Source organism: Camelina sativa, chromosome 1 (assembly GCF_000633955.1).
Source record: "Camelina sativa cultivar DH55 chromosome 1, Cs, whole genome shotgun sequence".
Lineage (NCBI taxonomy): Eukaryota > Viridiplantae > Streptophyta > Magnoliopsida > Brassicales > Brassicaceae > Camelina > Camelina sativa.
In genome coordinates, this window is record NC_025685.1 from 22046157 (window position 1) to 22061746 (window position 15590).

Here is a 15590-nt window from a genome sequence, read left to right on the forward strand (position 1 = left end):
GCATAGAAGAGACCTCATTGTTTACTTTGAACATCATCAGTGTTATCTTTGTGAATAAGAAAGTTTTCTCAGAACCAAAAATGCTGAAAGCTTCATATTAATCGAAGGAGTTACAGGAAAAGGAATATATAGTAGACTAACAACTTAGCACTACCTCCTAAAAAAGGTGCAACTTATTCAACTACTCCGTTTTCAATGGATGACACTCTCCTACAACTTGACCAATTCAAATTAAACTTAAAACACTTAAGAACTTGATAAAACCACTACTTATACTTCATTTCCTCCCCTAAACTGAAAGTCTCCTTTCAGTTTATACTTCCTTTGCGCCAACACCCATCCTGTTCTTGAGTTTCTCAAATGCTTCTAGCTTTACTGCCTTTGTCATTATGTCTGATATCTGATCATGTGTACTGCAGTAGTCGAGCTGAATCACTCCATCGTTCACCAATTCTCTTAAGTAATGAAACCTGACATGAATGTGCTTGCTTCTCCCATGTAGCACAGGATTCTTAGACAGTTTGATTGCAGAACTGTTATCGCAGAACATAGTAGTACCTTCCTTTTGTTCAGAACCAATTTCAGCCATAATGTTCCTGAGCCATACTGCATGACAAGCTCCATAAGCTACAGAAACAAACTCTGCTTCAGTCGTAGATAGAGTGACAATCGGTTGCTTCTTTGAGACCCACGAAACTGCACCTCCACCCAGCATAAACACATATTCAAAAGTGCTTTTGAAATCATCCACATCCCCTGCATAGTCACTGTCTACATACCCGACCAGTTTCTGCTCTCCACCGTACTTGTATTGAATTCCAAAATCTCGAGTTCCCTGAACATACCTCAAGATCCTCTTTGCAGTCGCCATATGTTGCTCATTTGGTCTCTCCATATATCTACTGACCAAATTCACTGAATAAATTAAATCAGGCCTAGTAGCAGTGAGGTACCTCAGACTCCTAACGAGTTGCTTAAATGTTGTTGGATTCACCTCTTCTCCAGCTCCTTCTCTTGACAACTTGTTGCCCGGTACCATCGGATTTTTAACAGCATTACACTCCTCCATTCCATATTTCCTTAGTGTTTCTTCTGCATATTTCTTTTGACTTATGAAGATGCCTTTCTCATCCTGAACAACCTCCACTCCCAGAAAGTACTTCATCTTGCCCAGATCAGTCATAGAGAACTCACTCATCATGGAGACTTTAAACTCTTCCAGCATCACTGTTGAGTTTCCTGTGTAGATGAGATCATCGACATAAAGACTTACCACACCAAGTAGCATCCCTCTTCTTTTTTCATGAATAATGTGTTCTCACAGTAGCACTTCTCAAAGCCTTCTCGCAGAAAATATCCTTCGATGCGACTGTACCAAGCTCTTGGAGCTTGTTTCAACCCATACAATTCTTTTTCTCAATCTGTAAACCTTTTCTGCTTCATTTCTGACCTCAAACCCTCTTGGTTGCTCTACAAAGACTTCTTCCTGCAATTCACCCTGTAGGAAAACGCTCTTAACATCTAATTGGTAGACAGACCAACCTTTTTCTACTGCCACTCCTAATATCACCCTTATGGTGTCCCACCTAGCAACTGGTGCAAACACTTCATGAAAATCAATTCCCTCTTTCTGATGATATCCTTTTGCTACTAACCTTGCTTTGAATTTTTCAACTTCACCGTTCTCATTGAGCTTTGTTTTGAACACCCACTTTACTCCAATCTTTTTTTGCTCCTTCAGGCAGATTAACCAACTCCCAAGTGTTATTCTCTTCAATGGAAGCAATCTCCTTTTCCATTGCTACTCTCCACACTTCCTCTTGTACTGCCTCATCAAATGTTGTAGGATCTTCTGCTGTTATGAACATTGCACTGATTTCTCCTTCATTTTCTTCTACTATAAATCATGCATCTCTAGTGTCATAATCTTTGAATCACACTGGTCTCTTTACCAGTCTCTTGGATCGTTCTCTCACAGGTACCTAGGCTTCTCCTTCGCCAATATGAGAAGCTTCTGAACTGGGTTGAGCTGCCTCTTCGACAACAGTTTCTTCCTCTATCACTCGGTTTTCTTCTTCTGCAACCGTCTATTTTTCTGCAGGCTCAGCATCTGAATCATCCCATTGAAGCTCTTCCTCCTCTTGCTTTTCTTCCCAGTTCCAGCTTCTATTTTCATCAAACTGGACATCTCTACTTGTTACCATTTTCTTTGTTGATGGATTGTATAATCGATATGCCTTTGATTCCTTGCTAATTCCATAGAACACACACTTGATACTCTTCTCATCAAGTTTGATTCTTTTTTCATATGGTACAAGTGCATATGCAATGCTCCCAAACACTCTGAGATGTGTAACTGACGGTTTCAGGTTGCTCCACTTCTCCTCTGGTGTGACCTCGTTTAAAGCTTTTAATGGAGTCCTGTTCAATATGTATACAGCATATTGAACAGCTTCTGGCCAAAACCGTCTTGGAACACTTGCTTCTAGCATCATGCATCTTGTCATGTTCATGACCGTTCTGTTTTTTCTCTATGCAATTCCGTTCTGTTGAGGCGTATAGGCGGCTGTGAGTTGTCGTTTGATACCAAGTCCTTTGCAGTACTCGTCAAACTCCTTAGACTTAAATTCTCCTCCTCTGTCAGAGCGTAGACACACCAACAATTGTTCCAATTCTCTTTCTACTGCAACTTTGAACTCCTTAAACACCCTAAATGCTTCTGATTTTTCTGCTAGGAAGTAAGTCCAACACTTTCTACTATAATCATCTATGAAATTGATGATGTACCTTTTTCCACTTTCAGATGGTGGAGTAATGGGTCCACATATGTCCGTGTGAACTAGCTGGAGCCCCCGAGTTGATCTCCACACACTCTTCTTTGGGATGCTTTCTATATTTTGCTTTCCTCTCATGCAGATGTCACAAACAGCTTCCTCTGCTTCTTCACTCAGCTTTAATATCCTAATCACCATGTCTCTCTCAGCAAGAATCCTCAAGATTCCCTTACTGAGATGACCATATCTCCTATGCCACAAGTCATTTGTCTTCTCCATCACTTGTAGGCACCGACTCTCTTATGCTCTCTTAGCTTCTTTAACAATGGCAAATATTATGAACATCCGGTTTTTTGACATTGTGCCACACTACACATTCTCCATCTTCAATTATGACTCTTAATCCTTTCTCCTGCAGCTGCCCCACACTGAGAAGATTATTCTTCAGTCCCGGCACAAGATAGACGTCAGAGATTACTTGAATCCTCCCATTGATTTCAAGTCACAACTTCCCTTTTCCGTCTACAGACATCTTTCTGTCGTCCCCTAGCTTCACTGTTCTTTTAAAGGTGTCATCTAGCTCGATGAACCACTCCCTGGAACCACACATGTGATTACTACAACCTGAATCAAGGAACCAGACTTGCTCCTCATCATTCTTGATTTCTTCTAATTGTGCCATCAACAGCAGATCTTCTTCCAGCTCTACATAATTTGCATCTCTGTTCCACTATGGACACTCTGACTTGTAGTGTCCCATCTTGTGACATTTGAAGCATTCTACATGATCCTTGTTAGCATTGCCACAACCTCTTCCTTGATATCCACTTCTTCCTCTTCCTCTAGTTGGATATCCACTACAAGAAAACATGTAATTTGGGACTCCAGTTTGTGACTATTTTTTTGGTCGCAAAATAGAGTGACTCTTATAAGACTACTTTGTGACGATTCAACGACTACAAAATAATTGGAGAGAAAAACGTCGGTTATTAACAATGAAAGATATAAGTCACAAAAGAGTCTCTACTTAGCGACAACATTAGGACTAATTTTCGACAAATATATATTGGTCGCACACCGGTCACAAATTGCGACTACTATGTGACTCATTAATTAGTCGGTAATGATAGTCACAAAAACGTCGCATATTGAGGACTTATTTGCAACTTCATTTTTACCCTGATTTAGAAACATAGAGGTCACAATTTGCGACGAAATTGCGACAATTACCTGAAGAATTTGCGACTAACACCTGATTTAGCTACTCTTTTAGGACTGTTTACCCACTTTAGATATTGTTAATTTGAAATTACACATTTTAGATTTATTTACATGTTTAGTTTTATGTTTATTCTTTGTTTTGCTCGACATTATCAATAATAACTTTCTCAAAAGTCTTAAATTTCAATGATTATAAACTAAACATCCATAAGTTCCAAATCTATCTTAAGGGTTACATGTTCTTTTATGAGAATGTGTTGCAATGAAAAAAAATTTGAAAACTAAGTGATGAAAGCAATGTTTTACTAAATCTTACTATTACATGTACATTATATTACTACTATGAGAGCTCCTGAGTGATTTATATAAACAGTTTTGTTCATAATGTGTAGACTTCAAGATTTTTATTTTGTGATGTATATTAGGTAGTCTCAAAAACGGCACAATATGCGACTAATTAGCCACGCTGTTAGGACTACGTCAATATGTCACTCTTCTGCTACCTTTTAGCGACATATTTGCGACGTTATTGTGACTAACACCTGAAGAATTTGCGGCTAACACATGATTTAGCTACTACTTTAAGACTGTTTACCCACTCTCAATATTTTTAGTTTCAAATTTCACATTTTTCAGATTCATTTACATGTTTAGTTTTATATGTATTCTTTGTTTTTCTCAACCTTATATGTATCTAAATCTGATCTAATCATTTTCAAATCCTAAACCCCAATTCCTAAAAAAAAAAATAAAAATAATAAAAATTAGATTATCATTATAATTATTGGTTCCATTTATTTTAATCAAAATGAAATAAAAATAATGTTTATACAAAATTATTTGGATTTTATTGACGTAAAAAATTGAAGCTTCTCATTGGCTAATCTAAGAAGACAAGGATTGTAGTGTTGTTTTAATATCCACCGTTGATAGATTTAGATCTAACGGACCAAATCTTCTCCTTCTATTTCCCCTTCTCGTCTTCTTCTCTTTCTTCAAACAATTGAATCTCTCACCTTCTCTTCTCAACGATTCCTCTTCTCCTTCTCAACAATTCTTCTCTCATCTTCTTCCCCAAATTTTGAAACTACCGTTAACCACATCTGCATCTTGAAGCTTTAGTCTACCAGATCTGCACCTTCGGCCACACCTTTGACCGTTCACCACCACTGCATCTTGAAGCTTCAGTCTACCAGATGTGAAAGCTTTCGTCGTCGTTCATCACCAACAGATCTCGAAGCTTACGCCGTTCACCACCACCGCGTCTTGAAGCTTCCGCCGTCGGTTACCACCAACACAACTCGAAGCTTCTGCCGTTCATCTAGATCTTCAACCGCTGCATCTTCTCTCTGCCGCCACAATCCTCTTCTCACTCGCTTTTTCCTCCACCGTCTCGTTCCTCCATAAACTCGCCGGAGACTAAGCTTTTCACCGGCCAACCACAACATCATATGTATTTTATTTTATTTTATTAGTTGATTTAATAAAATAGACCTTGTAATTTTTTTTCTACATAATTATTTTGTAATTTATAATCTTCAAATATAAAAATGAAATGTTGATATTATATTTACTGTTTATAATGAATTTAAGAAATAAATAATACTTTTAATTTAATTATTTTTGATTGATCTAATAAAATTAAATTTGTTTTTTTTTTTAGTTTTTCATTAAAATGTCGTTATATACGACTCGACGACCATATATTAGTCTTAAAAGAGTCGCAAATATGTGACAGTATCGTGACCATTTTTTCAAAATATACGACTGTTATTGTGTGTCTCTAAACCGTTGCTTTTATACGACCATATTCATCAGTCTTAAAAGAGTCGCAAATATGCCACCATATTGCGACAGTTATATTTTGCGACCGTTTTTTAGCGATCAACTTAGATAGTCTCGTATTAGTCGCAAATGACTGTTTTGCGACCATTTTAAGACTCTTTTGGGGGTCACAAACAGCTTGTTTTCTTGTAGTGATCCTCCCTTACCTCTGACATTGCTTGATCTCCATTGCCCTTCAACTTTTAGAGCTCTCTCCTCTCCATCATTCCTCACCATGTTTTGCTCATGAACCCTCAAAGAACTCTGAAAGCCATCGACAATCATACTCCTGATGTCTTTGGACTCCTCAATCGCACATACTATGTATGTGAATTTCTCAGCTAATGTTCTGAGAATCTTCTCGACGATCTTGAAGTAGGGCATATCTTCTCCAAGGTTGCGCATGTCATTAGCCACCTCCATTACTCTTGAGAAGTAGTCTTCTATTGTTTCTCCATTTCAAGAACCTCAAAGGACCTCCTTAGTCTCTGCAGTTGTGCACTCTGCACTCTGTCTTTTCCTTTGTATTTCTTCTTCATCGAATCTCACAGCTCCTTTGATGTGTCCTTCTTGAGAATCGATTTTAAGATCGTTTTGTCAATTGAGGCGAAGAGATAGTTCTTCACCTTGTGATCGGTGACAATCTTCTCTGCGATCTTCTCCTGCAACTCAGACCTCTGTGCTCCTGACATAACAGTTCCTCTCTCTTGACTGGGTATTCCGGTTTCAATCAGATCCCACCACTGCTTGGACTTGATTAGGTTCTCCATGAGCATTGCCCAATGCTCGTAATCTCCATCAAACTTTGGTAACACCATCGCATCCTTGTCACTCATTTTCTCTCAGGTTTAGTATCAATGGCTGTGATACCACTTTGTTATCTTTGTGAATAAGAAAGTTTTCTCAGAACCAAAAATGCTGAAAGCTTCATATTAATCAAAGGAGTTACAGGAAAAGGAATATATAGTAGACTAACAACTTAGCACTACCTCCTACTTTTTCAACTACTTTGTTATCAATGGATGACTCTCCTACAACTTGACAGATTCAAAGTAAACTTAAAAAACTTAACAACTTGATAAAACCACTACGTATACTTCAATCAGTTCCTGGAGTCACAACAGTCTGAAAGTAAGAGCTTTCCACTTGATCTGATACTGTATTCCAAAGTGAGTGTTTCCAAAACACATCCAACTGATTTCAATCTTAAAAGATTCAGCAAGTACAAAAGACGTTGCATTACAAATCTTAAAGATTAATCATAAGATTTTTATGCATTACAATCTTAAAGATTCAGGCAAGACATAAGACATATTGCATTCCAATCTTAAAAGATTCATCTAAAACAAAATTAGAGTAATGGGATTTTTTCTTCTTTTATTACAAATCCCAAAAGAAAAAGACTTAATTAGTTTTACTACTACTGATTTATCAACGATGACTTTAGTAACACCACTTTGAGGCCGATTTCATTCGCTTCTTTGAGATTGTTGTTGTTTCAATTCCTCCAACTCTTTCAACTTCTCCTGAATTTTCCTAATGCTTTCCAAGGTCTCTTCCTGATGAGAGATAACGGACTGCAAATATGAAAGAGGAAAAACTTATTAAAAAGAAACTATATGCAAAAAAAAGAAATCAAAAACTGATTCTGCATTTTGTTACCTTTTCCTATCGTATAATCTCTTGTGCACCCTCATCACTGATCGCAGAAGCTGTGAGCAAACAAAACAAATCAAGTTAGACAAAGAAGAAATATAAACATATAATAATAAAATCATCTCTACAACGAACCACATACCGATTCTATATCCAGTATGAAAATAAACAGATGCTGATAAATTTCTGTCTATTGATCTTTGTGAGTTACATACATATATATAAGAAATATCAAACTAGAATAGCAAATCAAGGAGTATCTACAACTAGTTGTGAAGTAAAGAGCTTCTGTTGCGGAGCTTGTTACAGCTGAGATAAGAGCAGAGGAAGATTCCACGAATATGCTTTAGTAAGATAACCGGTTATAAACCGGTATAACCAAGCTGGTGCGTACAGATTGCGGCCGATTGGTTTCGTAAGTATATCAGCAAGCTGCAACGTTGTATCCACATGCTGTAACTGAATATTGCGTCTAACAACCTCATCGCGAACAAAGTGGCAATCATTCTCAATATGTTTTGTGCGCTCGTGGAACACCGGATTTGTTGCGATTTGGATGGCCGATTTGCTGGAACACCGGATTTGGATGGTCATTCTTCATGACCAACTTTCATCGGTTGATCATGAAGAATGCCGAACGTACCTAACATTCTCTTGAGCCATATCAATTCCTGTACCAAGTCAGCCATTGCTCTGTATTCGGCCTCTGCCGAAGAACGGCTCACTGTCTTTTGTTTCCTAGCTTTCCACGAGACCGGAGAATCACCCAACTGAACAAAATAACCTGTAACGGATCTGCGAGACATTGGACACCGGGACCAATCGGAGTCACACCATCCTGTTACTTGGAAATTTTTATGCGATCTCAATAATATACCTTGACCAGGATCTGATTTTAAGTACTTCACCACCCTAAGTGCCGCAAGCCAATGATCCTCACGTGGTTCTTTCATAAACTGGGCGAACATGAACGGAGTAAGCCAAATCCGGGCGTGTTACACCCAAGTAGATCAATCTTCCTAGGAGTCTGCCATATGAAGTTGGATCGGAGAGTAGTGCTGAATTTGAGAAATGCAGCTTGTGATTCTGTTCTAAAGGAAACTCCACAGGTTTAGCACCAAGCAAACCAGTTTCTGCCAGGATATCAAGAGCGTACTTCCTTTGGCACAGATAAAAACCAGACTCATTTATTGCAACTTGGATACCCAAGAAATACCTTAGTGGTCCCAAATCCTTCATTCGAAAACAGGAAGCCAAGTACTCTTTGAACTCGTTAGTAGCTTTTTCTGAACTGCCTGTGATTATCAAATCATCAACATATATTAAGATATGCAATCTAACCGACCCTTCCTCGTAAGTGAACAAGGAGTAGTCGCCTAAAGCCTGTTCAAAGCCATAATCCAACAAAGCTGCTTGTTTTAAACCATACAAAGATTTGCGCAGCTTAAATACTTTGTTCTTATCCTCTAACTGGTAACCAGGTGGCAAACGCATATACACTTCTTCTTCTTCTAAATCCCCATGTAAAAACGCATTGTGCACATCCAACTGATGTACTACCCACCCATATTTAGCCGCGGTATCGAGAAAGAGACGTACCGTTCCCATTTTGGCGACAGGACAGATAGTTTCTCCATAGTCCTCTCCCTCGATCTGTCTATTACCCATGGCTACCAGGCGCGCCTTATAGCGTTCAATTGAACCATCAGATTGGAATTTCACCTTGAACACCCAATGACTACCAATTGCTCTTTTCTCTGGAGTCAAATCCATGACATCCCAAGTATGTAAATCTTGTAAAGCACCATATTCGGATCCCACTGCATTTCGCCACCTCTCATCTTCCATGGCTTGCTTGTAAGACTTAGGTTCAACCGTTGAGATAACTGCAACAACATAAGCAACATGTGTTTCCGAAAACCGACGTGTTGTATCCTGTTTGCTAATCGGATGAGCAGTATTGTAGGATTCCTTTTGTTGTTGCTTGCCCTTATCGACGACATAGTCTTTTAATTTGACCGATTGAGTTTTCTGGCGTTGACCCTTTCCTAGCCGGAGCTCGTTAGTTTCAGGAAGCTGGGAAATCGGATTTGTGTTTGAAGAAGACGATTGACCATGATGTCGTATCGGGTTAGTTATTTGTGGATCCATCTGATTGTCTTCTTGGGTCGTAACAGTGGGTTCCCTTGCTGGGCTTGGTGTAACTCGAAGTGAAACAATCGGATGTGTGGCAGTAGTTGGGCCTCGAGGCCCATCATCTTCATCAATTATACCTTCTGAAATTGGAGCCCATAAAATTTGGTCTTCATCGTCATCATTCAGGAGTGGGAATTTTGTGTTCGGCGAGAAAGGAATCTTCGACTCCGTAAACACCACGTCACGGGAGACGAAAAATTCCCTCGTTTCCAAATCATAAACTCGCCATCCCTTTTTCGGTAGGGATCGATATGCTCAAATTTATCCTATAGCTACTTTCTCAAACTAAGAGGTCACTGTAATATTTAGAGGTCGAATTTCATAAAGACTCAAGTCTAAACAATAAATTAAAGAGTTTTATAATTAAGCTAAACAAGTTGATTTAAATAAAGAAAAACAATACAAAATATTAAATAAAACTGTTGTAAATTCAGAAGATAAAAAAAGTTGGTCCAGGAAATTTCTTAGGAAATTACAAAATATTAAATCAATAATTTAATTAGGATTCAAGCAATTAAAAATCAGATTTAGAACTCTAAACACTTTTGTAAAATAAATCAGTTATCACTGCAAATATTATTTAAATTTAAAACCAGAAAATCCAAATCTCTTTGAAAAATTCTAGGTTAAAAATCAGCTTTAAAAACAAGTTTAGATTGTTCACAAAAATACTAAATCAAATCTCTTTGCAAGAAGTAATTGTGCTCATCAAAAGGTTTTATCAGGAAAATCAATTATATTCTTATATCAATCAATAATCCTAAGATCTAAATCCAGATGGCTAATCAAAAATCTAGCATTAAGAACAACCTATGATGAAGATATAAAAAGATAATGAGTCCTAAATAAACAGATCTAATAAATCATAAAATCTCTCTGAAAAACCCTGAACCTAACAAGCAAACTACTCAGACATATTCAATGAAAAACAAAACATAATTCTGAATAATAAGCAATTGAGATTAAAAGAGTAAGGAAGGAGTTTAGGAATTCTTCTCTCAAAGTAGTTCAGATCTCTCTCCCAAAAGCTCTCAAAATCTCACAAGGTTGCAGAAACATAAAACTTGCTTGAATAAAATTTCCGGGTTTTCTAAAACCCAAAAACACTATATATATGTCCTAAAACACGTCAGAGACTTGTGTTGCAAATATGGAAAACTTCGGGAAGCTTTGTAAAACTTCCAAATTTGTGATTCTTCATCGCCTGAAGAGGGTGTCGACCGATGCTCCTTCGGTGTTGGTCGATGCTGCTACTCTGATCCGACTCCAAGTTCTTTTCCTTCTGTAAAAATGCTCCAAAATCATCCAAATTGCTCCACTTTGATCCTTCTATGTCAAAGTCCTAGAAAACCTGCAAAGACTCAAAAACATCCTAGAAAACAAATCAAAAGACTCAAAAAGCCTCCTTATATCATGGTTAAAAACCACAAAAACCATGATATATCAGGGATACCCAACGAAGATACATCGGCGACTTCTCGAAGCAAATTTGTCTCCTCCGCGAGTCAGGTTATAAGCGAAGAAAAGGCTACAAAACACCCTGATATGTTCATATGTCGGAACCTTGTTATAGAGCATCTCAAATGGAGTTACATTACCCAGAACTGAACTTGGTGTTCGATTAATTAGATAACCAGCTGTGAGAACGCATTCTCCCCAAAACTCCAACGGTAAATTGGCTTGAAACCGTAAGGCTCTGGCCACATTTAGAATGTGTCTGTGTTTTCTCTCAACCCTTCCGTTTTGTTGAGGAATTCCGACACATGAGGTTTCATAGATTACCCCTTGTTGCTGAAAGAATGTTGTCAATGCTAAGAATTCCGATCTGTTATCACTTCTGATCGTCTTAACTGGTGTTTCAAATTGTCTCTTGGTGAGTGCAAAAAGTCTCGTAGTCTACCTGTAGCTCCACCTTTGTCATTCAACAAATACAACCAGACCCCTCTTGAGAAGTCATCTACGACTGTGAGAAAGTAGCGTGCACCATTGTGTGAAGGAACAAGATATGGTCCCCATAAGTGAACATGAATTAACTCAAAAATCTTTGTAGTTTTATTCAAACTTATTGGAAAAGAAACTCTGGTCTGCTTTGCGCGGAGACAAACTTCACACCTTATTCATACTAGAAACAGAAGTAGAATTTGAAAAACAAGGGAGCAGTCCTACTATTTTTGCAGAAGGATGACCCATCCTATTGTGCCACATCTCATACTCCTTCTCCTCATTAGTCGTGACAGCAGCAACAGTCTCTATACTGCAAAAGTGGAAAGTCCCTCCTACTCTATTACCAGCTCCAATCACCATCCTGGAAGCTCGGTCCTGGACCACAAGAAATGTGTCAGCTAGCTGTACTACACATCTATTCTCATCCATGAGCTGAGCAACGAAAATCAAATCAGATTGCAACTTTTCCACATAATAAACCGATTTCAAAATGAGGTTTGAACCAAGTCGTATAGAGCCTTCTTTAAGAGAAACTTGTTCTCTTCCATCAGCCATGATTATCAACACAGGTGGCATGTCTCTAACATTTGACAAAGTCTCAAAACGTCCTGTCAAATGATGAGAAGCACCTGAATCCATTATCCAAGAAGGAAAGGATGACTTACCAGAGACTTTTTCTGTGGTGTTCTCCTTCCCGGCATTGAGGATGCTCTTCAAAGCTCTCCATTGTTGATCATTCAAGCCGTTTACCCCATCCCGATCTTGATCAGTAATCACATGATTCACTTGTTCTTGAGTAGCTTGTTCGATAGCAGGGACAACCACACGGTTTGCATAAGTGACATGGTTTCCCCTGCCTCTTCCTCCACTAGAATTTGCACCACCATGTCCTTTTCCTTGGAGTGATCTGCTATTAGGGCGATCTCCCCACCATTCTGGATAACCGATGACAGCAAAGCAATTATCAGCAACATGACCCGATCGATTGCATAACTTGCACAACACATTTTTCTCTTTATCCTCAAGACGAAATCTTGGTTTGGTGTTTACCGCAAAAGATATCACCTCATGTCTCTCTTCTCCACTTACGCTAAGATCCTCTTCTTGGCGTACAATGTTGTACACCTCCTCCAAAGGTTGCACCGGAACCCTTGCTACAAGACTGGAACGAACTGCCTTGTAAGGATCATCAAGCCCACATAAGAACTGATGAACTTTGTCCTCTTCACGATCCGCCTCATGTGCAGCACCAAGATCACAAGTGCAAAGACCACATCGACATGTCTTGATCGGACGATAAGCAGCAAGACTGTCCCAGATACGGTTTAGTTTTCCATAATAGGCTTCAATCGCTAGCCCTCTTTGCTTGCAACAAGCCAGTTCAGCTTTGATTTGCTGAATTCTTGACCCATTCATCACAGCAAACCACTTTTTCAAGTAATCCCAAAGATCTTTTGCTACATCACAGTGAGAGATTGTTGTATGTAGCACTGGATCAGTGGTCATCTTAATCCAAGATACGAGTAGAGCTTGGATTGTCCACCAATCCTCCAAATCAGGTGAGTCTGCTTGTGGTCGTTCAATTGTCCCATCTAAGAAGCCAAAATTCTTTCGAGATGTCAACGCTGTTCTCATGCCACATTCCCACTCGTCGTAGTTCGTCCCTTTCAGAAGCGGATGCGAGATCACAGCACCGGGATGCCGATAAATTTCTGTCTATTGATTTTTGTGAGTTACATACATATATATAAGAGAGATCAAACTAGAATAGCAAATCAAGGAGTATCTACAACTAGTCACGAAGTAAAGAGTCGGAGCTTGTTACAGGTAAGATAAGAACAGAGGAAGATTCCAGGAATATGCTTTAGTAAGATAATCGGTTATAAACCGATATAACCAAACACTCTCCAATACAATAACAAGTCCCAGTGGTACAGCTACCAAAACCTGCATTCAAAGGAAAATAAACCCAAGAGAGTGATTTCACATATAATATATGTTCAGTCAACTCAAAACGAAGAAGCCAAACAGAGAAATCAGAAAATTAAAGGTATGACCTTTGCAATCGAGCTCAATCTCCTCATCATCTTTGGCCTTCGATTTCGATTTCTCTCTCGCTTCGATTTCAATGTTAATCTTCACTTTTTTTGGACAAACGAGGTTTAAGGTTTTGTTATAACTTCGGACGTTCTGCCGTTCTTTCGTTTTAATAACAAAAATAAACGACACGTAGTTTTCAAGTTAATAGCAAAAACGGCAAGACTTGGTTTCTTTGATTAATGAAACAATCTATAATACCTCCGTCTTCTTCTTCATTAACTCACTCATAAAGGAAGCAAAAAAAAAAAAAAGAGTTTGATTTCGTCGTCTTCACAGCTTTCTTCTTCTCTCGCGACCAAAAAGATATCTTAAAATCGACGTCGTTTTGGTTCTAATCGTATTCCGGCGAACTTGACTCGGAGGCTTATTCGTCGATGGCATACGTCGACCATGCGTTCTCGATATCGGACGAAGACCTAATGATTGGGACTTCGTATACCGTCAGTAATCGACCACCGGTGAAAGAGATCTCACTCGCGGTGGCTCTTCTCGTCTTCGGAACCCTGGGAATTGTCTCTGGTTTCTTCATGGCTTATAACCGAGTTGGTGGTGATCGAGGTCACGGTACGGTTCCTTGATTAATCAATTGTTACTAATTTTGCGCTTCTCTGTGTTCTTGATTAGCTTAGATTGAGGAAATTAGTAAGTAACCTGGATGATTTGGTAGTCCTGCTGCTTGCTTGTGTGTAGACTTTGTTAGTTTCCTGAAGAAACCTAGTTTGGGGAGATTTAAGGATTAGTTTGAAAACTTTTTAGGAAACTGCTTAGTGTTGTTGGACTTGGTTTTGGTCTCTATTTGTAAGGTTTTCTAGGGATCAATTAGTGAAACATGTGGATCTCTCTCGATCAAACAAATCACCAGAGGCATTAGATTTGGTTGCTCTCTCTGATAATTTCCACATTGGTTTAGTTAGTTTCAGAGAGTCAGATTTTTGTGGAAATCGATAAAGTTTATTCCTTTGATCTCATCTTTGCAATATATACTGAAATTACTGATCTTCTCTGGTTGCCTGAAACTTCTTAATTGTTCATTTTACACATCTACTCACTGCTATGTTAAACAAAAGCATCTGCATCAGATTCTTAGTATAATAGAATAGGTTATATTTTCTTTACCAGTGCTAGAGGAGACAATCACTTGTTTCTCATTCTCATTGTCACTTCCACAACTGATCGTTTCTATGTAAATTATTGCCCTTGGGGTTCTTTCTCACTTCCATCTTTTTAAACAAAACACTCTACACCAAGTGGGGTTTAGAACGTAAAACAGGACACAGCCTTTCAATTTTTGTATTTCGAGAAAACTATTCAAACTAATGATTACTGAAAACTCACTCCTTTTTTTGGTGTTGAAACAGGGATTTTCTTCATTGTACTCGGATGTCTTCTGTTTATCCCGGGGTTTTACTATACACGGATTGCATATTACGCATACAAAGGATATAAAGGTTTCTCCTTCTCAAACATACCATCCGTTTAAGACTTATGAATCGGCGTCTGTCCTCTCTTACACTCAATGTATAGGTTGTTTCCGAAGGGAAGATTTTATATTGCTTAAAACTAGTGACTTAATTATTCTCTTTTGTGATTTTACATTACTCGAATGACCTATGTTTGATATGTATCTCTTTTTGGTTTCTCATTCTCTATGTTAGATCATAACTCTTTGATAAACATCCTTGTAACGTATAGACTAAGCTAATCACAGGTGATGTAATTGGTGTGTTTATTTCAAAGTTCAAACTTCAAACCAGAAGTTAACAATTTTCAAAAAAAAAAAAAAAAATGAAGAAGATAATCGATGATTTTACTTAAAAACAAGTTTGGCAAAAGTTGTGTTACTGTAAACATTGTAGAAGTCAAAATGCAAACCAA

The 15590-nt window shown here is 38.4% G+C and overlaps 3 protein-coding genes and 1 long non-coding RNA gene across 4 annotated transcripts; 1 reads left to right on the top strand and 3 right to left on the bottom strand.

The window, feature by feature from the left end:
- On the bottom strand, nucleotides 314–1288 carry LOC109128812 (uncharacterized mitochondrial protein AtMg00810-like). Its single transcript, XM_019235870.1, has one exon. The coding sequence runs from the start codon at nucleotides 1286–1288 to the stop codon at nucleotides 314–316; it is 975 nt and encodes a 324-aa protein (XP_019091415.1).
- LOC104710704 lies at nucleotides 11778–13250 on the bottom strand. Its single transcript, XM_010427342.1, has one exon. It carries the CDS (start codon nucleotides 13248–13250, stop codon nucleotides 11778–11780), a length of 1473 nt encoding a protein of 490 aa, XP_010425644.1.
- Nucleotides 13364–13945, bottom strand: LOC109126094. Its single transcript, XR_002033147.1, has 2 exons — nucleotides 13673–13945; nucleotides 13364–13562 (listed from the first exon to the last, which is right to left on the bottom strand). It is a non-coding gene; the product is annotated as an uncharacterized LOC109126094 (long non-coding RNA).
- LOC104701320 (transmembrane protein 230-like) lies at nucleotides 13943–15444 on the top strand. The gene is made up of 2 exons (XM_010416975.2): nucleotides 13943–14279; nucleotides 15074–15444. Exons 1-2 carry the CDS (start codon nucleotides 14090–14092, stop codon nucleotides 15193–15195), a joined length of 312 nt encoding a protein of 103 aa, XP_010415277.1. The 5' UTR covers nucleotides 13943–14089; the 3' UTR covers nucleotides 15196–15444.